Below are 22,418 nucleotides of genomic sequence, written 5' to 3' on the forward strand. Positions count from 1 at the left end.
AACCCTAAAAATAACTTCTTACAACAAGTCAGACAGTCCCTCAGCAAAAGGGGAGGGAACATTGCTTACACACAGTTAGCACAGTTTGGTTATTACGAGAGGGACAACAAATGTCCAGAAAACAGGAGAGGCAGAGAGGAAGCAGAGGAGGAAAAGTGGGTGTTGAATCATACATCAATTTTTTCTGCATCATCAATGACTGTCAACTGGAAATGCTTTCCCAAGTGGAAATAAAGAAATTGAAATAGAAATACGGAACAGAGTCTTCCCAGAATACTTTTAAATACAGTGAAGGAGGAAGCCTTGCCAGAATGCACCAGAATGAAAAGCATTATGCACTCCCCATAAGCTGCAGCCACCTTGGAGGAAGGTCCTTTGGAGTCCTCTCCAGCAACGGCCTAAGGGGCCCTAGGAATCCCTGTGAGCTACAGAGGAATTTCTTCACCAGAAAATCCTCAGAAACTTGTGCATGGGGAACCAGGAAGCAATTGTACAAGTGCTCCTATCATAGCTGATAGCCAGGCAGTCTTTTGAGGAGCTTCTGCTTCCTGGGGAAGCAGAGGAGAGGCAGGGGAAGAGCAGAACAAGTGGTCCACTCCTCAGCCACATGCTTAAAGCCACAAGCTCCCCAGCCAGCCTTCCTGACATGTGCTGGAGGGGCTGCAATCCTCTCAGAGCTCATCTACCCCCCTTGTAGCAGGGCTACTGCACACATGGCTCTCCTCCTCCTCCTTCCCCTCACAGCAAGTCACTCAGCAGCAGAGCCAGCCTGCCAGGTGCAGCACCTGAGCAGCCAGGGCACTCCAGCTGACTGCCCCTGTGGGCTCTCTCCCTGCCATCGTCCCTTTGCACCAGCACACGGTCTCTCTCACAGCCACGCAACAAAAGACAACACAGTTGTAAACCTGCAACCCATGGGGCTTCTGTGCACTTCTGACTGGCATGCAGAAGCTCACAACCAGCTCCAAATTCTAACAGGACATCCTGTGTAAGAAGGGAGTGTGCTGTAAAGACATCCTGACAGGACTGGCCCAAAGCAAACACCTGGTTAGACTGTGGCAGAGTGAGGAGGGGAAAAGCATGACAGGCTTTTCCAGTTCTAGGATTGCTTCCCATTGTGCTTTTGCATGTTTTCCTGCTCCTGAGCAGCTGATGCATACACAGGCACAGAAGGGAGGGGCTCCTACCATCAGCACTGTGCTGCCATCCCTTTCTCCTCCTGCAAAAAGTCCTTTCTGAACAAGTTTCCCTGTGCTTTGGGGAGGACCCAGCCACAACTGCAGACACTGGGCTCACTTGCACTCATTCCCTCTTGATTTACAGAAGTTCCCTGCTAACAGCTGCATTGCAGATGAACTCTCTTAAAGTGGACACGCAGTGAGACAGTAGGACACAGAGCTGCTCCAAAGGCAACACAGCCATATCAGCACCTTCTCTGCTGCATTCACAGTAACTGTACGTGTGCAAGAGCTCCAGCAGCTCTGCATTACTAGGCACAGAGGGTCCTGAAGAACACAGCCTAACAAAGGGAAACCACACCAAGTGAGCTTATTTCTGGACATCAGCTGACCACATCAGGTGTTGTGGTTTTGGATGAAGCAGCTCAGTAAGTATCAGACTACAGCTGGTGAGCAGACAAGGTAACAGTGCGACAGGGAGGCTGATCTCAGCAGTGTCAAGTCACTGCAATGCAGGATCCAGGAATTCAAAGATGCAGAAGGAAGAATTTAAGTTCCTCTGGCTCAATCGAGCTGCATGTTGCCTTGTTCCTGAGCCAACCCCTGCCACCCTTTAAGATAAGGTAACTGCAACCATGAGACCCAAGTTTTGTTTTCAAGACAGGGAAGAAATTTTAGCTGTGCTTTCTTTTAGCTGAGAAAAAACTTCAGCAATTAACATTTCGCAATTCATCAGGGAGGTAAGAAATTTCTTGACTATTTGTGAAGTGGTGGGAGGGAAAGCTTTTTAAGCTCAGCTTCAGGACTACTGAAGAAACTAAATGTACATAGCCACAAAGAGTTAAGAAGGCATAATGTGCTTCCTTAAAACTGTAACCAGGTCTGCAGCAACATAAACTGCAAGCAGCAACCAGAGTCACCTGAACTTGTTAGCAATATTTGATAAAGATTATCAAAAAAGCCAACTGCCTTGGATCTCTTTTTTCATATCTTCTTGCTGAACTTGGCTGTCTGGAGAAGACAAATGAGAGCTCAACTCCCAGCCTACTACTGCAGAAGTGCTTCCACACAAAGGACAAGCTGACCAACACTTGAGTCCTCTACATCATCCTTAGGTGCAAAAGCAATTCAGACAGACAGAGAAGGCTGTGGATCATTCCTCTGCATTGAAAATTTTAATCCAGGCAACTTCATAACAAGCGGCAGACACAACACAATATCCTAATCTGCAGAGCTGGCAGATTCTAGGACAGATGACACACAAGTCAAACAAAAATGGGCAGAGCTGAAAGCCACTTTTCAATCTGCAATCCAAAAATCAGGAATATTTAAAGTAACACAGGAGCTATGAATCACTACTTTAACTTGTAGTGAAGAAACACATCATCACAAGCTTTGTCTCTGCACAGGCACCAGTTATAAAATAAAGCTGTGCAACTTCAGTGCTCCTAATCTCTCTGACACAATCTCAACAGAGGACATTTGATACCCAAAGCTTACATGGATAGGCCCTGAGGCAGACAAAATTAAACTTAACAGCACACCAATTCTTTTGGCAAACAACATAAAAGTCCTGCTTGGCATCACCAGGCCATTCTCTCTAGTAGCCTTCAAGAAAAACATTCCAGGGGCCAGTATAGACAACTTCCTCCTTTTACATCTATTTTTTCCCTCCAGTCAATGGGCAATTTCCTGGCCCATTACTCATGAAATGTTATATGCTTTGACATAAAGGAATATGAGGAAATAATAAAGTTTTTTAAAAAATGAAAAAAACAACCAAGATACACATGGACATTTTCACAATGGCAGCTGTCCTAATACAGTAGAAACACAAAGTTTATTTGGCACTGGAGACCAATATAGGATGAGTTTTAACCAGCTGTTTTCCCTGAAAAAGCTTCCAGGGTACCCATGTAATTTGAAATGTGCATATAGAAATTGCATTGCAGAGAGAGCACTGGACTGTCCCCTATGAAGTCACATCTCAAGTCAGGTGTATGAGATCAGGTCTCTAGCAGCAAACAGAGTTGGATAAACACACATATCTCACCCATCTCCAGAGCTGCAGGAAACTTTACAGACTAAATTCTGCTGCACAGGCAAGGAGACCCCTTGTGAAAGAGAGGTGCCTGTAAAAGAACAGGGAACAGAGGAAGTACGCTAAAGTTTAAGGATTTAGCTCTTCAGTCTCCTTTTTTTCACCTCAGACATGAGGCTATGTCAGACTGCTTCTCCCTTTCTCACTGGTCCCCTGGGATTGAGAAAACCTCTTTCAAAAAAGAGTAGTCTTCGACATCAAGAAATGACATCTCTGTCTTCGCAGCTATCACTTACCACAGTCTACACCAACTGACTTATCGAGGATGACACAGTAACTGCAGGAGACAAAGCACATCCAAACACTGAGTTGCTTCATAAGACAAGCTGCAGCCTACACCAGCTAACTTAAGTGCCTAGAAGAGGAGTAGAAGTGAAGGAAAGAAAAGAATCCTTTCCATAGGCTTTCAGGAACTGGCTTTGGAGGCTTAAAATCCTTGTCCTCACATATGGCCTGTATTCACAGGAGCTTAAAAAGTCCACTGAGATTTGGCTGGGTGGGAAAGACCTATATCAATAATTTCCATAGATATTAGTGTTTCATTCCATAAATAAATGTTTGAAGTTGAAGAAGCTCTTCTAGAATGAAACTAGTTTTTATTACCACAATTCTATCTTACTAAGCCTTCAGACAAACATTTTACACTAGTATATTGCTGTTCAGAAGTTTTCCAGGCATGGCCAAGTAGGTCTTTCCTGAAGCTGCCTGCAAGTAGGTATCATAATAATTTGCAGTACTGCAAACAACGAACTGATACCACATTTTGCTAAGCAAAATAAGAGCACTGAGATTTTGGCCACTGAGCGCAGAGACCCCCTCACCAGCTCTGTGCTCCCCAGCCAGCTGCAAACCACTAATTCTTCTAGAACCAGTCCTTATTGCTGTCAGCCTCCACAAAGGAGGCTGCAGCACAGGGTTGTAGCAGGACTTCCTCAGACTCCAGAGGAGGGAAAACTGCCAAGCTCAGCCTCTCATGCACTGCCTGCCCACCATGCTATCAACTCTGCTCTGCAGGGACACTGCCCCAGCTCTGGGAAAGGAACAAAAGCATATGCAGGGTCAAGAGCACTACTAGCTGGTATGGTTTTGCATCAGACATTTTCAATGACAACAGTCTTGTGCCATTGATAACAGTAGTGCAGGCTGGTTAGAACCATGTTTGATAGTCTGCAACCTGCAGGCAACACTGAAACTTGATTTCCACAAACTCTAGTGCAGAAAATCTCTAAGCACAAAGTAAAGAACTAGACTTACTTGTAAGTATACGGAATAGGAAGAAAAAAAACTAAAAAAGAGAGACCATGTTTTTCCACTTCTTACTTTCCACCTGCCAAAGCAATGCAAATCCCAATGACTTATGCAGTGAAAGGAGGGTGCATTCACCCTCTCTTCAAAGAGGAACTCTATCAGGGCAGTGTTGCTCAGAGTTTAGACTGGAGGAAGAATGCCAGTCTGCATTCCCCCCTGCCATCCCAGTAGTATAGGAAAGCGAGCCTGGTATTTCTCACTAGGATACTGTCCGTTAATTCATCACTCGCCCTCCTCCCCTCCCTTCTCTCCTATGAGAAAGTTTAATTCTTTGGCTCACATGCATCTGGTAAATTTTTCAGTCCCTGTTTGCCACTGTCATCATGGCAACAGCCCCCAGAGATAACCCAGCAGCTCTGCCACCGCAGGCAGGCTGCCACTCCCTGCCTGATCTGCCATTCAGCCTTTGGCTCGTAGGCCTTCAAAGAGCTGTGGCCGCTCCCAGGCTCATCCTCGCAAGCATAGTCCTTCCTTAGAGATAAGTTTACATGGCCTTTGTTTTTCTTTAAAATTAACTGTGTCTTCATTCCCACAATGCCTGAGACAATTCTCCGCTCAATTTTTGGGACTCTGACAGAATCACACAAATAAAAGAGATGCTACCTTAGCTGTCCCAGAAAGAAAAGTTTTGTGTTTAACAGTGAAATCACCTGTGGCTTCTAGCAAAGAGACAAGATTAGCTAGCAACCTTCTCTGAAGCACCACACTAACCTGGACTTGTCCCAGCATCACAGGTAAGCACACTCCAGGCACAGGGAGGACAAGGGCTCATGGCTGTGGAGGCTTGGACAACAGCTAAGTCAGGACAGGAACTTTGGACGGAGCAGCAGGACAGGGGGTCACCAGAGAGACATGTAACTCGTGCTCTCAGGAACAGAACGCGAAAGTTATACGCGCACACATTCTCTGAAATGTCATCGCATTTACTCAACTCACATCTCAGAGATGGGGAATTCTCTCTCTGGCTCTGCCAGGAGCAGAGTGAGACAGATCCTGACACCAGAAGTAAAGCCACATGGTCATCTCCTCCTCTCCTGATTCCATCAGAAAAAGGCAAGGTACAACACTGACCAGCTCTCCTGGCATCTCTGTATTAGTCTCAGACATGAGTAATCAGCTGTTTGCACTAACATCCACACTTCCCAGTCTGGTCATCTAAACTGTGGGAGCAACAGAAATTGTACAATATTCTCTGGGAGGGAAAGAGAGGAAAGCAGCCTTACTAAAGGGCTATTTTCAATCAAAGCATTATAAATTAATATAATTATAGGTTAAAGTAACTGATCCATGAGAAACAAATGAACATTCAAACTGAACTCAAAATTAAAAAGGAAAGAAAGGCAGATGAAGTGTAAAAGGTGAAAAAAGCTACAAGGAAATAAAATCTAACAACTATAGACTCAGTTTCAGCAGAAAGTTAAATCCATGCTCCACTTATCTTTGGCTACCCTTAGTGTTCAGAAAGCTTACTTCTAAGATACTGCCAGCCCATTTGTTCAGAGGTATTCTGCAACTGTTCTCCAAAAATCATGCAGGCAGCAATACCAGAATGTTTGGGGAGATGTTACCAAAGTATAAAGTGGTATTTAAATTTAATAAGGTATAAAAGGGAACATTATGTCAGCCTAATTCATAGGGCCCCAATTTTTTAAGCTTATTGTCATAAGGATCAGCAGCAACTACTGTGGTTGAAGTTACAGGGTCACATTTCCTCCACACACTAAAACAAACCCCAAAACATCTAGTAAGCAACTCAAAATTTTAAGGATGCATTTGCCCATCAGAAATCACTGCACCTCTGTTTTCTCGAAGACAACTATTCTGAGCACTGACATCACTTCAGTTGCAGGCAAACACACAATGATGTGAGATACTCCACATTTCTTTTTTATAGCATTCAAGGCTTCTTTCCTGTGCTGGTGACCCTGGTGCCAGGCAATATTGCCCTCTTCGCCCAACCAAGCCAACAGCAATAGCTCCCTTTATAGTCAAACACCGGCAAATGAATGTGAGGTTTTTTTACATCTGTTATGTTAGTAAAAATCAGGAGATTTCAAGAACAAAGGACACAAAAAGAAACATCTGAAATACCAAAACAGGTGACAGGTCAGAAAAAGTGGGAGGTGATGCCTTCATTGTCAGGGTTGTGCTCACAAACAGCACAGTGGAGAGAAATTTTTGCATTAGCATGCTTCCCTTTTAAAAACTGTCTTCACCCAATCTGGAGGGCAAGAACAACTAGAATACTTGCAGGGCGTAGAAAGGAACAAAAATATTGCTATAGTCCTCCCTTAAAGCAATGGAACAGTGGCGCTAACCCACTGTTGGGAAGGAGGGCACTCTTTAAAAATTTCTTTCTGATCCACAGATGAATCCCCCTCTGCTAGTGATGATTTTGCTACTGTCCAGAGAAGGATTAAAGTTGGAGACAGTGAAATCTCTGTGATACACTGCAAAAAAAAGCAAATAGTTTTTTCACTGGACTCTTCTTACAAGAACCCAAAGTAGCTCTCCTTACCCAAAATATCTACAGGCTGCTCAACACCCTGCTCTTCACCGTAGGGACACCTACAAATATTTCAACCACGGCTGGCTGATCAGAGTAAATGCTCTAGAGCCAAGGGCTTTGGGACACGTGCAGGAGTTAGTCTAATCACATTTCTGCCATACACAAATCCAGTTTATATTGGGAAAACAAGAAACCTGACTCTCTCACCAAGCTCCTTTCTCTAACCTCGTGCAGAGGCAGTAGGAATTCCTGCCCAATCTGTGTGCCCACTTCCCCCCCCCATCATTGTTAATGCAGGAAATTTAATACTCAATGTGACCAGTGAGAAGACAGACACAAGCTGAAATCCTGTCTGCTCTGTTCCAGCTCCTTTATAAAATATACAGCGTAAACTGAGAGGCAACCTGGGGTAACCCCAACCATCACTAACATCCACAGTGGGAGGAAGCCAGCTTCTAGCCATAGTGAGCCACAGTAAAGCAAGGCTTCCACCACTCACCACCCCGACAATCTCTGCTGGCTCTCACACCAGGGCATTTTCCTGCCTGTACTGATGTGTTAAGGCAGGCAAAAAGCCAAGCCGACCCTCAGCAGCCCCCACTAATTTCCCAGGTCCAGCCTCTACTCCAAGGTCAGGGCCTCCTCTTTGGCACAAGCCCTCCTCTTCTCCAAACACCTCTTCCAATGAACTTTCCCACACTGGTGTATATATGCCATTTGAACTCTTCTTCCCCTGTGCAGGGGACTGCAAGCAGAGGCAGGTAGGAAGAACAGGGGGAGGCAGGCAGCTGGTGGGAGGTAGAGGGCTGCTGTTTCTAACATCAGCTGAGCAGCCTCACCACCAGTCCCTGCCACACTTGTGTGCTGTGGTGCAGAGTGAAGAGTTCACTAGCTGCCTGCAAGCCCACTCCACCAACTGATTCCTCCCCTGCTGCCCCCATCCCAAGCACCCAGACTCTTACAGTTGCTCCACCAGGCAGCTCCCTGCCTCATACACTGCTCTGGGGGTATGCAGCACTCTGCTCTCTGCTTCTCTCCATGTGTGCAAAGACCTCCTAAAAATTTCCAACCCACTGCAGCTGGTCTGCTATATATGCTCCCAGCATCTCTGAGACTTCTGCACACAGCAAAGGGGAGGCACGGGGTGGAGCTGGGGCACAGGGAAGCTCTTCACTCAGCCCATGCTGCAGGAAGGAAAGCTTCTCTCCCAAACCAAATGACTGGACCTGATTTGGCTGCTCAGCAGGGACGGCTGAGCAGACAGTTTGATTTGCCATCCTCTGCCTGACAGGACATTTGTCCTCAGCCTGCAAACACAGGAGCACATAGAGGACACCCATGACAGGACATTTCTCTGTGGTCTGGCTTTGCGCTTGAGCCCCCGGTGAGCGGGTGCTGGGCTCAGCTGCCCCGGCAGAGCCGGCGGCCCCGCTGCAGTGCAGCAGCCTGCACACCTGCACACAGCAATTCCAGCAGCCTGCCCTGCCCCACGGACACTGGAAACCTGGCAGCCCCAAGAGCAGGCCAAGGGAGTTTTAATGCAAGCAGCAGCTAGGAACACATACAGACCAGATCAAGAGAGATGTTAGGGACTGATGCTGCTAGACTTCCTCTGCAGCATTCATGCTCAAGGTTTTAGCGTCCAGGGGAACTACCGCTGACACTTTCAACACAACATATTGTAAAGCCCAAATCTGCAACCACTACAGAACCAAAAGCCCAGACAATAGTGGTGTGGGAAAATAGCAGAGTTGGAAGTATAAAGAGTGGTTTTTTCCTGTTGGGGTTTGATACACAGAAGTAATTCCCTGCTCCTCCCACAATCCACATAATCTCCTACAGGAACAACAACAAAATAACTCGGTAGACTGCAAATTTTTATCTGGTTTACAAATTTGGAAAGATGAAAAACAGGGAGAGAAAACACCTCTATTTCACAGTCAAAAGCAAAGCCACAGTAAGGACAGTGAATTGGACTAACTTACAAGACAGCTGTTTTTAATTCATTCATCAAGAGATGTCACTTGCCAGAGTTAAAAGATACAGATTTTCAACAGTAAATTAAATTTAGCAATAGAGGTAATACACAGAGATTTTTCCTTCCGCACCTAAAAAAAAGGGCAGAAATACTACAGGTGGTGGCAGGATCACTAAATGCTATTTGGTATAAAAAACATCCTAAAAATTATCAAATCCTAAATCTCTGCCTACCTCTTTCGAAAACCAGACTCTCTTGAAGTATATGCTAGCAAGTTAAATTGGGGATATCTCCCTACTGCTACTGAAGCTGCTGCTTCTCTCTTGATCTTTTGATCACTGCAAGTAATTTTACTTTATTTGAACTTCACTGTAGCACTACTTGCTATGAATTTTCATGTTCAGAAAGTATTCTGGTGAAAGCCACAAGACAACTTTCAAAAAATTACAGTTATTACTTCTCTCAACCCGTAGTGCCGGTAAAAGTCTGTGCATTCAATCCCACAGGAATTTCAGATGACTGAAGCATTGTATTTCCTCCATGTGTAATAACAACTGCTCTTATGTATCAGCTGAATGCTGACTAAGGTGAAGTTCCTCTCCCTTTCCACAAGCATTTGGACCCTATTTAACATTACACTTCTTGGCATGGTCTTCCCTGGGCAGACTTCAGCATCAACACAACATGAATAATAGCAAATACTTCACTAAAGCCAAAATATGAATTTTAATTTAGACCAGCTCTTACTGACAAAACTTATTAAAAGAGAGAATAGGCATCCAAAAATCACAGACAATATAAAAGAGACTCCTCTCAACTGCTGACTTGGCATTTTATGGTGAGTGACATTTACTAGACTGAAGCTGCTAAGACCAGCACTCTGTCCATCCTCCTTGCTTTCACAGAGAAACACCATGCCTCTTCAAGTCTTTCATTGCATATAATTCACCCTGAAGCATTCCTCTTCCTCCTTTTCAGCCACATACAGTAAGCTTTTCAGCACTTCTCAGTTAGTTATCTAGTATTTCTTCATCACAAGTCTTGAAAAACAAAGGTAACAAGAAGTACTGCAGGAGGAGAGCAAGGCTCTGTTACCATTGCCTTGAACAGATTCAAGGAAAGCACTACAGCAGGCAAAACTTCTGTGAAGCAGCAATGGGCTATACCTTGCAGCAGCAGCAAGATGCTGACACTTCAAGTAGCAGTTACTGCATCAGGTGTCCATACTGGTTCAAATTCTGCTAGAGATAGTATAAAATGTTAAATGTACCTATGCTTAAATTGGACAGGGGCTGGCTGTCCCCATAATAAGGGAATATTCTGGCTCTCTGACTATGCCTAGAAGAAAACCAGCAGTGTGGGAGGAAGGTCAGAAGGGTGGGTTACCCTGCGCAATGGACAGTGTGCAGCTGGGTGCACAGGAGAGCCCTGGACAGAGGTACTGATGGGCAGAGACATGGACAGCCCAGGAGAAGCGCCAGCTTGGGAAAGGACACATCAGACAACACATATCCAAGATGCTGCAGAATTAACACCATAATTCTGCTCCTTAGGGAGACAGCTTTCTAAAACGCCTTTTCCCAAGACTTTCCTTTTCAGGTTGCTGAATTGAATCTCCCTAATCACTGATCTACAGCTGCAATGTCTAAATAGCACACATTTCTCCTTCGATGTTTTAAAGACCTATTCCAAGGTGAATTCACTAACTTCCTATCAAAATACTCAAGTCTTTTACTATAAGTACTTTTTGTTCTTACCCCTTGAGCTCTCAGCAAACACAGCTGGAATAACTGAGGAACCCACATATTCAGCTAAAGTCACCATCCACTTTTCACAGATTCCTCAGTTCTCAGTTAAAACTTCAACATAACCTGACCAGTACCTTGTTTCTGATACTCCTCTGTAGTAGCAGAAACACATTTTCATTCTTGGTTCTCCTCACATTTACCCTACCTAACCAGTACCTTTTAAAGTATGTCATTGCCAGCTGCCTCGAGTTGAGCAGCTAAGGACCAGGCTAGCAGCCTCAATGTATTTTATTTATAGGAGGATATGAAATCTAAATAGTAAGTATAGATCAAAACATAGCCTATATTCACCCATACTTACTTTTCCTACTTGTTGGGCCATTAAACTGTCATCACCTTACTACAAAAAACAATTAGAATCTATGCATTTCTCCCTCTGTAACTCATTAAATGACCAAACACTTAAAAACTGACTCAATCAGGTTTTCCAAGAGTTCCGGCCTTCAGCTAATACATTTTTGAATTTTCAACTATGTTCAGCATGCATTTTTTTCCCATTTTTCTTATCTTCAGAGCTAACTTCAATACCCTGTCCCTTGTACGATACAGGTTTAACCTTCATGATCAGTTTATCAAACTGCCCTTCCCTTCTCCAAGCAGCCTGGTGTCCACTAGTGTCTGAGAAATGGCTCTCCTGAGCTTTAGTCCTCACCACAGGATGGACAGGGAAGTCTGGGGAGCACAAAAGGCATTCATGGCCGTCAGCAAAGCCAAGCCACTCTTCAGACCTCAGACCTCTCCCATATTAAGTTGAACTAATTTTGAACTCCAGAGATTGAATATCCCACCTACATCAGCAGGCACTGTCACGTGACCATTGAGAGGACACTGATTCTCAGAAGATCTGCAGCCACTTCATTAACAATCCAGGGCTCCACTGGTTGCTGGTTGGCCCCCAAAACCACCTCACTCAGGCTAAATAATAAACACCTTAGCAGATATGCTTGCTTCCAGAAGTACAAAAAAAAAAAAAAAAAAAAAAAAAAAAACCAAAAAAAACCAAAACACAAAAAAACAACAAAAACAACAACAACAAAAAACTAAAGAAAAAATCACTGCTTCACAGCACACTACCACTGACACTACTTGTTCATACAAACCACACAAACGACAGTAAATGGAAATTTTTCACTATTCTCCAAGCTGTCTTCTGCTCTTATCATCACATTTAATATTCTGGCAAAAAGGAGAATACATATTCTATTTTTCTTTTTTGTAAGGATTAGGTAAAACATTATTCACTTCTAAACCATTTCTCAAAATCATTTGCTTTCTCCTCATGCTTTTCCCTTCCATTTCTCAGTCAACCCCCCTACTAAGGCCTCCACTCAACTAGCAGGATAGTCAAGGGCTTCATACATTAATTTTGTGAAATCTGAAAGGCCTCTAAAGACTTACAACTCTCCTTGCTCACCTTTTCTAGAAAGAGTTGCCTCTGGCATCTCAACTTGTCGCACTCCCTGTTTTCAGCATCTTTCATTGCAGGTCAATTTCCCTCATTCTCCCCCTCACCCCTCCACCCCACCCACGCAATCCCTGTAGTGATTCCCTACACACTGCAGGATGCACATTCCCCTCATTCTGTATGGCCTACTACCCTTTATGCATACCTGTGTCCCTGGAAAGCAAAAGACTCACAGCTTGGAAGAGTTAGATTTTCTCTCTTTACATAATACTACAGTCTAGCTTCAGGTTTTGTAAGTCTCCAGGAGTAATGAAAGCACAAGCCCCTTGTTCTAATATGCTGAGAAGTCAAATTGGCAAGATTTCTCCATCCTATTTCTGCCTTTGAATGCAGACTTTTTAGCTTCCAAACACACCACCTTTAACTACAGCATGAAAGGAGCAAGGCATGTAACATCTATCTTTCAAAAAAATAATCACATCTGTTCTGGTAAGACAGATCTCCTAGGTAAAAAAGACATTCGGCAAAATAAGTCTGCAACACTTCTCTTTATTATGAGTGATTGGTACAGACACACACATAGATGAATCTACCTCTAGCTCAGGTTGAAGAAGAAAGATCTCAAGAAGAAAAAAGACAACATCACTTTACAGAGTATCCATTTCCAGACACAGGGATTTTTCTATCATCCCACACTACCTTCTTTCAGGCTCCTCTTTGTCACACAACTCAATTATTTTGAAATGCCTAAAAATAATGACTGAAACAAGCAACTCCAGATCCCTTAAATTTATTACAGCCTCAACTCCAGTGAAGTATTTTCCTACAAATACAGGGAAGAAAGGTAGATAGAGACACTAACCTCTGGCTGACAGTTTTTTGGTGTTGATGATTTTTGCAGCATATTCCTGGGAAGAATTTTTCTTTACACATCTGCGGACCACAGAGAAGGCTCCCCTGGAAGAAAAATAAAGAGGGTAGGTGCTATGAAACTGAAAATGAAACTATAATAGCAACAATTCCTGTTCTCAGAGTGGACCAGATTAAGGAGAGGGCAGAAGACATACTGAGGAGGGACACAACACCTGAGAATGTGATAAACAATGTATGCTGTCTGATCAGCATAAAACTTAAGTTTATATGGTACTCAAGCCTCCTGAAGACTCCTCAATCCAGGGCTCCACTCCTCACAGACAGTGCAGTAGGAAGAGCACATTGTGTGGGGAGAGAGAGACCATATGGGCACAGAAACAGGACATGAAGGGATTGGTGAACAAGAGACCAACAGCCCTGAACAGTGCTGCAAACACTAGCTGGGGTAAGGCCATCTCCCAGAGACAGCATCCCCAGCAATCACAGCACAAACCCAGGACTCGTGTCTCCCATGCTCAAGTGCAAGCTCAGTCACAAAATCATCACAACACTTTGCAGAAGTTACTAGTTCTCTTATATTCCTCAACCCACTTGCAAAATGGGGATACACATGTACCTATTAATGAAGTGAGGAGAAAACTACAAGGCTTTCTACATTTCCTCAAGCTGGAACTATTGACATTATAACTATTCCAAAGATAATTACTCTTGGAGAAGAGGTCTGAGAGAGGGGGGAAAGGATTTCTGTGAGGAAAAAGAGTGAATACAAGAGACCAAGGTGAAAAGACAGAGACTGAAAATCTACACGACTACACAATTAGCACTTGGAAACAGCCCCTTATTTTTTAAAAACAAAACAAAACAAAAACCACCATGGCAGGTAAAGAACTACTAGCTTTACAGGAAAGATCTGAAAAGAGGAAAGGACAAATATGAGAAAACTAGCAGAAAATTCCAAGTCCTTCAGATCAGGAATGCAAACCCATGTCTAGGGACAAATGTCCACGTTTCAACTATGAGAGGGGAACAGAAGCTGCACAAGGGCCCCACAGACAGTCAGTCCTACAGAGAGCCTAAAATAGCTTGAATCCTTCCAATACTGCGGAGTCCTGCCTTTTTATCCCCTTCCTCAACCTCTACGTACAAACCAATGAGCATCAAGGTGAGCACCAGCACTGGGGCCCGGGCTTGGTGACACACAGCTGCAGCAGCCTTGGGAGGGACAGGGACACCGGGCTGGAGAGAAGAGATGCAGCAGAGCCCAGCAGTTGGTGCAGGAAGGGAGGGAGCGAGCAGTAGCACCCACGAAAGCACTGTCCCCATAATCCTACTCTAGCCCTTTCTGCACTGCTTTCCTCCCCAACTGCGCTCCCCTGCAAAGCCCTGTCCTAGGGTGCAGCAGCAAGTCTGCCAATGCGGAGACAAGTGCGGAGAGAGGGAGGGAAGAAGCGAGGAAGCGGGGAGGGAAGAGAAGCGCGGTGCAGCAGCACCTGGTCCTTTCACAGGGACAAGGAAGTGGGGACTGAAGCATCGCGGAGTGGCTGTAACAGTGCCGCGTCCCAGCGCAGAAACAGTTGCAGGGAACGGCAACGTGCAGCTGGGAGACGGTGCGGGAAGGAGAACGGGGCGGTCGGGTCCTGAGGAAGGAAAGGAGGGAAGAGAGAAAATCTCGGGGTGCAACAGGAGCGCGCAGCCCGAGACAGGCTGCAGGGACACCCGCTGCGGCGGGGCGACCCAGCAGGGCAGGAACACCTTCCCCTCCGGCGGCTATGCCGCTGGGGTGGACTGGGGGCTGGAGAACAGGATTACAGCGCGACAGCTAATCCTTCTCCGGCTCCCGGGAGAGCCGGGTCGCCAGCACAGTGCTCCCAGCAGCGCCGGTGGGTCCCGGGGCCGGGGCGGGCGGCGGGGCGCGGCGCGGGGCGCACAGCAGGCTCCGTACTTGCCAAGCTCCTCGTAGAGCTGGTACTCGTCGGTGAAGCGAGTGCACGTTGCCGTGGTGGCCATGTTCGGGCTGCGGGAGGCTCAGCGTCGCTGGGGCATGGGGCAGGGCGGCGGGGACGGGCCGGGCGGCGCGCTGCTCGGCGGCCTTCCTCCTGGCTCGGCGGGGCGGCGCGGGCTCCCCCGGCGCCCGGCTCGGCGCTCCCCGCTCCGCCGTGCACAGTCACCGCTCGCCGGGGAGGGGAAGGAGGCTGAGCCTGGCCAGCACCGCGAGAACTGGCTCGGAGACACCCCGCGCCGGCCCCCTCCCTCCGCCGGCCCCGGTCCGCCGCGGGGTGTGGCCGCCGGGGGCGCTCCCGGGGCGCCCGCAGCGCCGTCGCCCGCCGGGGGCTGCAGCCGGGGCGCGGCCGCTCCCCCCGCCCGCGGGCGCGGAGCGGGCACTGCAGTGAGCGCCCCCGCCCCGCGCCAAGGGCGGGCGGACTGCGGCGGGCGCGCCCCCTCCCCACGCGCTCCGCAGGCGGCCGGGAGCAGACCCCGACCGGGGGCACCGCGGGTATTTCTCTTAATTCCCCGCGCGAGGGGCGCCGGGCCAGCCGCGGCCGGATAAGCTTCCTGCGTGCGGCCGGAGGGGAGGGAAGAGGGAGCCGCCGCCGCCGCCGCCGCCGCCCTCCCCTGGGCGCACGTCAGCGGGGCTAACACCGGGCCACCCGGCCCCTACGTATCGCGGCCCGCCGGCAGCAGCCGCCCGGCTCGCTCCGGCCGCTCCGCGCGCGGGGAGGGAGAAGCGGCAGCTCCCGGCCGCCGCCGCCCGTCCCGACCGCAGTCAGAGCCCGGCGCACGGAGCCCGGCACGCTGCGCTGCCGCCCGCGACCCGGGAAGCGGGGCCTCAAGCCTTTCTGCGGATCCACCTCAAAGTTGGGCCCTGTGCTCCCGAGCGCTGTCAGGCTGCCCGACCTTGGGGACGCGTGTGGAAGTCCCCGAGGAAATGAACCATCTGGTGCAGAGGTAAAGCGGTAACACGCGAAATGGCTTGAAACTGTTAAGAGAGTGTGAACCGGCATTCGCACACACGCATGGTTTATGGTGATGGGACTCGGACGCAGAAGACAAACAGAAATCATCAGTCTCCCAACTACAAAAGAAAACAAACCAGCCTCTGTGCTGTCTCTACTAGCACAGCATCTGAGAGTGCTGCTGCAGTGCCTTCATAAGCAAGTTTGTTTTCTCCTTTTACTTAAGTGAGCCTGTCTCTGTCTGAACAATTGCCAAATCTGCTTAATATGCAGATTTATATAGGGCAGTCACTGATCCAGCCAGAGAGGGAAGGGCTGCACTGGCCTCTCCTGCGTGACTGGGAGTGCAAGCTGTGTTAAGAACATTCAGAGAGACAGATGAGTGTACCATAAGCCAGGAGTAGCATTAAACTGATCTGAAAATTAAGAGTACTGTATAAGTACCATATATTTCTGCGCCATGTCTGGACTATTAAATCATCATGTTATTCAATCATATGAAAAGCAGTGACAGCAGCCACCTGCAAAAACCCCCCTGCTCCCTGTCTCCAAGTTAAATGCAGCCAGCCCAGTGCTGCAAAGACTACACCGAAGTGATGCAGTGGGCAAAAATTCCCTCCTCCTATGCAGAAAGTAGATAGCAAAAGTAGGACAACATAACAGTAGCATTACAACAAAGCAATACCTCTAGAAGGTGATTATGAAACAACAGCATTCTGCGTCTTACACCATGCCAGCATTTAAACCTGGAAACCTGCTGACACAGCTGTATAATTCAGAGAACCAACAAATGATCCATCCAACAGGTATCAGTTGATCAGGCTCTTGCCAAGATACAACTGTTCCAACAACCTCATTTGGTGGTCCACCAGTTTCTTTAACAGAACAGTTGCAGCCAAGGAGGAAAGCAGTTTGACAACCCATGGTCCTTACCAGGGGAATTGGCTGATAACATGAAATTCAAGTGGGAGATTATATATACAGAGGTGGGCAATGTTGCTGATACACAACCAGCACTGCATTTCCACCACCCAAAACGACATTAGATGTCCTTTGTGCAAGAAAAGTGAGCTGTTAAGTTTGTGCTGTGGTTGAGCTAGCCGATGTCATCAGTAAACATGCAACCCATTCCCCAACGTTAAGATGCACAGAGCAACTGGAACAGGGCTCTGTTCCAACAATACAAAATTGAGAGTGGAGGATTAGGACTAAATTTTAGCATGCTGTAGTGAATAAGCAGCCAGAGGGAGTGAATCTTACTTTTATGCAGAGGAAAGCAGCTAAGCCATGACCAAAAAGTACAGCAACAGGAGAGGTTTATCTAAAGCTATGTATTAAACTGAGAGCTATTCTGAAGTTTCAACTGGACTCACAGAGTGTTCTATGCTCTACACAAAGCACCCCATGGTATTTAAGAAGCTCTGATAGCAACGGTCTTACAAAAATACGCGAGGAACGTAAAAAGAGGGAGACGGAAGAGGACATTTCTCATCTTCAAGTGCTACAAGGAAAAGTGAGGTCTGGAAATCAGAAAGGGAGCAGAGGAGCAAGTGCGTAAAGAAAAGCTAACCATGTGTTCTGCATAGCAAGTGCTACAGAAACAGATTGCTAACTGAGAAACTTGTGTTAAGTGAGAAGTGGGATACAAATTGAGTGACAGACTTGATTAAACCAAGTACTGAGTGGGAGACTAAATTATGGGAGTAGAGTTTTTAAAAGGAATGTAGACAAAATGAAGCAGGAGGAGGGGTGGCAATATGGATAAGAGAGTATTGTGTCAACAGAAAGAAATATTGATGTTCTGGCTGACATTCCAGTCTACTTGTACTGAGAGCAAAACTGCAAACAGAGGTGAATCTGGATGGTGCCTGGTCAGAATAGTGTTGCAGGGACCAGAAAACATCTGAACAGTAAGAAATGGTTTTGAGAGCCTGTGCACTAGTAATGGGAAATTGAGCTAATGAACAGTGAGCTCCCTGACCTGAGTTATATGCAGGATTGAAATCGAAGTAAAGCTTTGCTTTGGTACTAGCCAGCTGCAGATTTCACATTAGCAGAGTGGCATTTTTGGTCTCTACCTTTGAAGTAGCACAGTTTGGCTTATACAGTACTCTAAACTGTCAGGGATCTGTGAGGTAATAATCTGATTTTAATAACTGGAGCTGAGTAAGAGGCACTAAAGAAAGTAAGTAAAATGCAAAGGATTTAATGCAAAGCCCATGGGCGTAAATGGACATTTCCTCTGATGTTAATGGACTTCGGATCAGGCCCCATCTGTCCATGGAGCCTAAGGTCAGCTTTGGTATGTTGAAGAATGTCTGTGGGAAGGCAATTACACAAAAGCGTTGGTCTTTAGGGAAGCAGAGTGAAGGACTAAAAAAAATATTTCACAGAAACTAACTGGAATTCAGACCACTGTGGAAAATGGGAAGGATGCTGGAGAAGATGCATGATAGCATCTTTCCAGCAAGGCTGAACAAGCCCATGGGCAGCATGTATCCATGTGCTCAGTGCAGCAGTGCTGGCTAGTACCAGATAGGAAGAAAAGAGTGTTAGCAAAAGTAAAGGACTTGGGAAGGGTAAGAATGGGTGGAGTTAGAAATCACTTGGGGAGGTTGAAAGCAAGTACGAAAAAAGAAACATGCAGTAAAGAAAATGAGTAGGCATATTTTTAAACAGATATTTTCTGGATTTTTGCTATTAACTTGGGGTCCCACAAAGAATCAGCCAATTTTTCTCTCTCTGTCTCTGCTCTCCAGCTTGTCTCTTTAAAGTGAGTAGGTCCAGGTAGCTCTTATCTCTCACACAGATAGTACAGGGCATAAAATTCAACCTGCCCTGCTATTGTGTGGGGCTTCCTGACACTACTTCAGTATAATAACAAATGAAAATGCAAAAGAAAACATCCAAACATCTAAAATTATGTGAAATATTCCATAATCTTAAAATGAGAGATTTTTTAGCAGGTGAGGAGAAAAGTTTTGAAATTCTTAACTATTATCTTGCTTCTGAATCTACAAAAAAAAAAAAAAAGCAGAGTTACCTAAATGAAGCACCATTTTATCAGACTGTTCATGGACTCACATTCATGCTCACAGAAGAAAGCCCCCTTATTTTCAAAGGTGATCATTCATGTTGGCTATTAAAAAATCTCTTTTTTTTTTTTATTTACGCCATTGTTGAGTATCTACCAAGAAAATAAATTTTCTTTAATATGTCTGGTTCTTTTCTTCCTTCTCCCAAACTGACATTCATTTGCTACCTCTGAGGATTTATAAGTGAGGCTGATAAAAATAAAAAGTAGCATGCATAGAAAGAAGATTGGAAAGAGAGGAACTTTTTAGTGAATGAATATAAAATTTATATTTGAAATAAACGATAGAGTTCTGGAGAGAAGCAAATATTAAATTACCCTATTAGTAGGGACTGTTCAGCCATCCATCTAGTTTAGTGTCTTGTCTTCAGTACTGACCTATTCCAGATGATAAATGTAAGAGAGGGGGAAGAGAAGGGTATGAAAGGAAGACAGAGAAAAAAAAGGGAAAGGAATCAAAGCAGGCCAATAAAGAAATCCATGTAACTATGACCCATGTGCATATTGCAAGCTTCTTGATTAGAGGCTGGCTTTCCTCCTGACCCCAAGCTGATGATCAAAATATGCCCTGAAGCACCAGGATTGGTAGTCCCTGTAATTTTGATCCTAGCTTGTGTCAGTGCACATGCTATTCTGTTTCATGTCAACGCCTAATCCTTTTTGATAGTTCCTAAGCTATTTAAGTCAATAATATCCCACGGCTCTGAGTGTCGCATGTTAATTATATGGCTCATAAAACATATAACCTGATCTCATTGCAAATTTGTTCTATTTTAATGTCTCTGAGTGCTTTCTACTGTTACGAGACAGGGTCAGTATAGTTGTGTGACCAAGTGGCCAGCCCTGTTCTGTACATCTCTACTCTTCAGTGCTGTGGGTCACTGCCCCAGGAACCCAGACCGAGGAGGGGGCAGCTGTGTCTGGCAGGGTCTCAGTGCCTGGGTGCCTCTGGTCAGGCTCTGTGTACCTGCTGGCAGCCTGCCTGCTTCCCCAGCCCCCCTAGTGAGCCAAGGGGGCACATGCCTTTCCCTGGGATCTTTCCAAGTCACCTAGACACAAGGTATTTGCCTCTCAGCTTGAAGAGCTTGCAGCTTTGGATTTCAGAAGCACAGGCTAGGTCCTCAGCTAGGAAGGGGAAGGATTTGGTCCACATTTTGCATATTTAACTGGCAAAAGCTCACTCCGCACTATCTTTTCTCTAGAGCCCTATCTTACCTTAATAAGGGATCAATATCAGGTTTATTGACTGATTTCACAAGCTGCTATGGATTCCTGCACAACTACATATAATATAGGCAAAGCCTAGTGGAAGACAACATGTGGATAGTCTGGAAGAGCCAAGTACTTCACCCACAGAGCAATACAGAATGGGCTGCAACAGCCTGATTTTATGTTTTTCATCTCATGAAAATCCAAGTCCCTTCAATAATAGCATGAGCTCTGGGTTAGAAACTGAGTGAGCTCCAGAAGACTCACCTTTACGGATTCTCCTTGGGAACTTTTTTTGCTAGAGAGACATTACTAAGCATTTTTTGAATGCTGAGCTACAGTGTCTGCTGGCTGCTCTCTTAACTGATCAGTTTTACAACATATTATGCTTTTATCACATCTAAATTATCCTTTGAAATTTATCCATAGGACCCTATAGAAAACAGTAAGGATTATAAAAGCCGGACAAATAATGTGAGCAGTAAGAACTTCCTCTAGTTCTGTATCTGTAAGAATATTAATAATGATGCATTAAAAAACCCCAAGTTTTCACTTCTGTCTTCTTGAAACTGGCCAGTGTCAATTGTTAACCGGGTGAAGAGCAGGGTTTCCCACCAGTTTTATGGCAACAAGGTCATGTTCCACAAACTCCTTTAATAACTTCTAGTAACAGTAACTGGAATGCTAAAATCACTATCAGATGAGCTTAGCCTCAAAACATTTAATTTCTGTTGCCTCCTTTGGTGGATGGATGACAGAGAAACAGATTTTCCAGCTTCACCAGAGGAAGTGGACAGATCCATATGATCAGTGCCCAGTTTATCTGCATAGTGACTCCAGGCAGCTCTGCTGTCACTGAAGGGTTACTCTGTGGGTATACGATAGTGGGGAAACATCTTGAACATTCATTTGAATATGGCCATCGCAGTGGAATGTTCAGGGCTATTTTAAGATTCACACTGTTTGTTTAAACAAGATGGCATGACTCAATGACTGTTACGTAAAGGATGAACACAGATTTCTCCCTATATCCCAAATATCTCTACCAACTTAAAATATTGTATGGAATTATATATATTCCATGCTGAATGGTATTGATTACTGAATGAATACTGAAAATTAATGCCACATCCTGGAATGGAGACTCCCTCTTTTTAAGTTAAGGTCCCTGTCAAAGGAAAGGCTAATATTGCAAAAAAGATGATGGATGGACAGGCTAAAAGAGCTGAATGCTGCCTTTCAGAGGGTTGAGAAGAATATGAACAAGTAACTCCGTCATTACTGGGGTTCACCCATAACCAAAAGGAATGAGAAATGAGCATTTGGTTTCCACTGATCAGTCAATGCAATCTATTGCTACTGCTGAAAGAAAAGACTTCCATTTAGTGCCAGCTGCAACAAATTTTGTTTCTTTGCTGTTCAAAATGGAGCACAGATCACTGAGAAAACCTCCAGTTTAACTCTCAACCAAAGTCATCAAAACATTTGGCTATTACTAGTTCTAAGTGAATTAAATCCAAATTAAGATAAACTAATGTATTTCACACTGTCCATTTTGTCATCTTGTCATCTCAGTTGAATTTATGGCACAGTCCTTGGGGAGATACTAAACTTCCATTGAGTTTTCTGTTAGTTCTTGATTTAAATGGTTGTGGATTATTGCCCCAGAATAAAAGTGCTTAACACCAAAGAAACCCTAAAGTGTGTGCAGACTCTTGAGATTACAAAGAGACCAAATCATTCCCTTGGGAAATTTGCTGTCATATAATATATTGATGGATCAATCTCAAACTGCAGGCTGTTCAGAACAAGGCATCTGTCTTGTTTGGTCAAATGCTGTGCATATCTGGTAGCATGTCATTGACTGATCAGTTTTAAACTCTGAAATCATAGCACCCTACCAATTAAACAGCAAACGATGAGTGGTGTTATTTAATGTTAGCACAACATAATAGAAAGCTATTTAAAAAATACAGGGGTTTATTATTAATTTTGTTAAGC

At 45.3% G+C, this 22,418-nt stretch overlaps 1 protein-coding gene across 14 annotated transcripts in view; it reads right to left on the reverse strand.

Annotated features, from left to right (window-relative positions):
- The window catches only part of CAMK2G (calcium/calmodulin dependent protein kinase II gamma), a 118,222-nt gene extending 102,958 nt beyond the window's left edge, over nucleotides 1-15,264 (reverse strand). For all 14 annotated transcript variants that reach the window (XM_054276531.1, XM_054276527.1, XM_054276522.1 and 11 more), the window contains exons 1-2: nucleotides 15,103-15,264; nucleotides 13,150-13,244 (exon numbers count right to left, since the gene is read on the reverse strand). In XM_054276531.1, the coding sequence (XP_054132506.1) occupies nucleotides 13,150-13,244; nucleotides 15,103-15,167 (160 nt within the window). In that variant the 5' untranslated portion in view covers nucleotides 15,168-15,264. The remainder of the gene's footprint in view (nucleotides 1-13,149; nucleotides 13,245-15,102) is intronic.
- Nucleotides 15,265-22,418: the final 7,154 nt, after the last annotated feature.

This window comes from Melozone crissalis, unplaced genomic scaffold, assembly GCF_028551555.1.
Source record: "Melozone crissalis strain CALT ecotype California unplaced genomic scaffold, PUWL_Pcris_2 ptg000019l_1, whole genome shotgun sequence".
Lineage (NCBI taxonomy): Eukaryota > Metazoa > Chordata > Aves > Passeriformes > Passerellidae > Melozone > Melozone crissalis.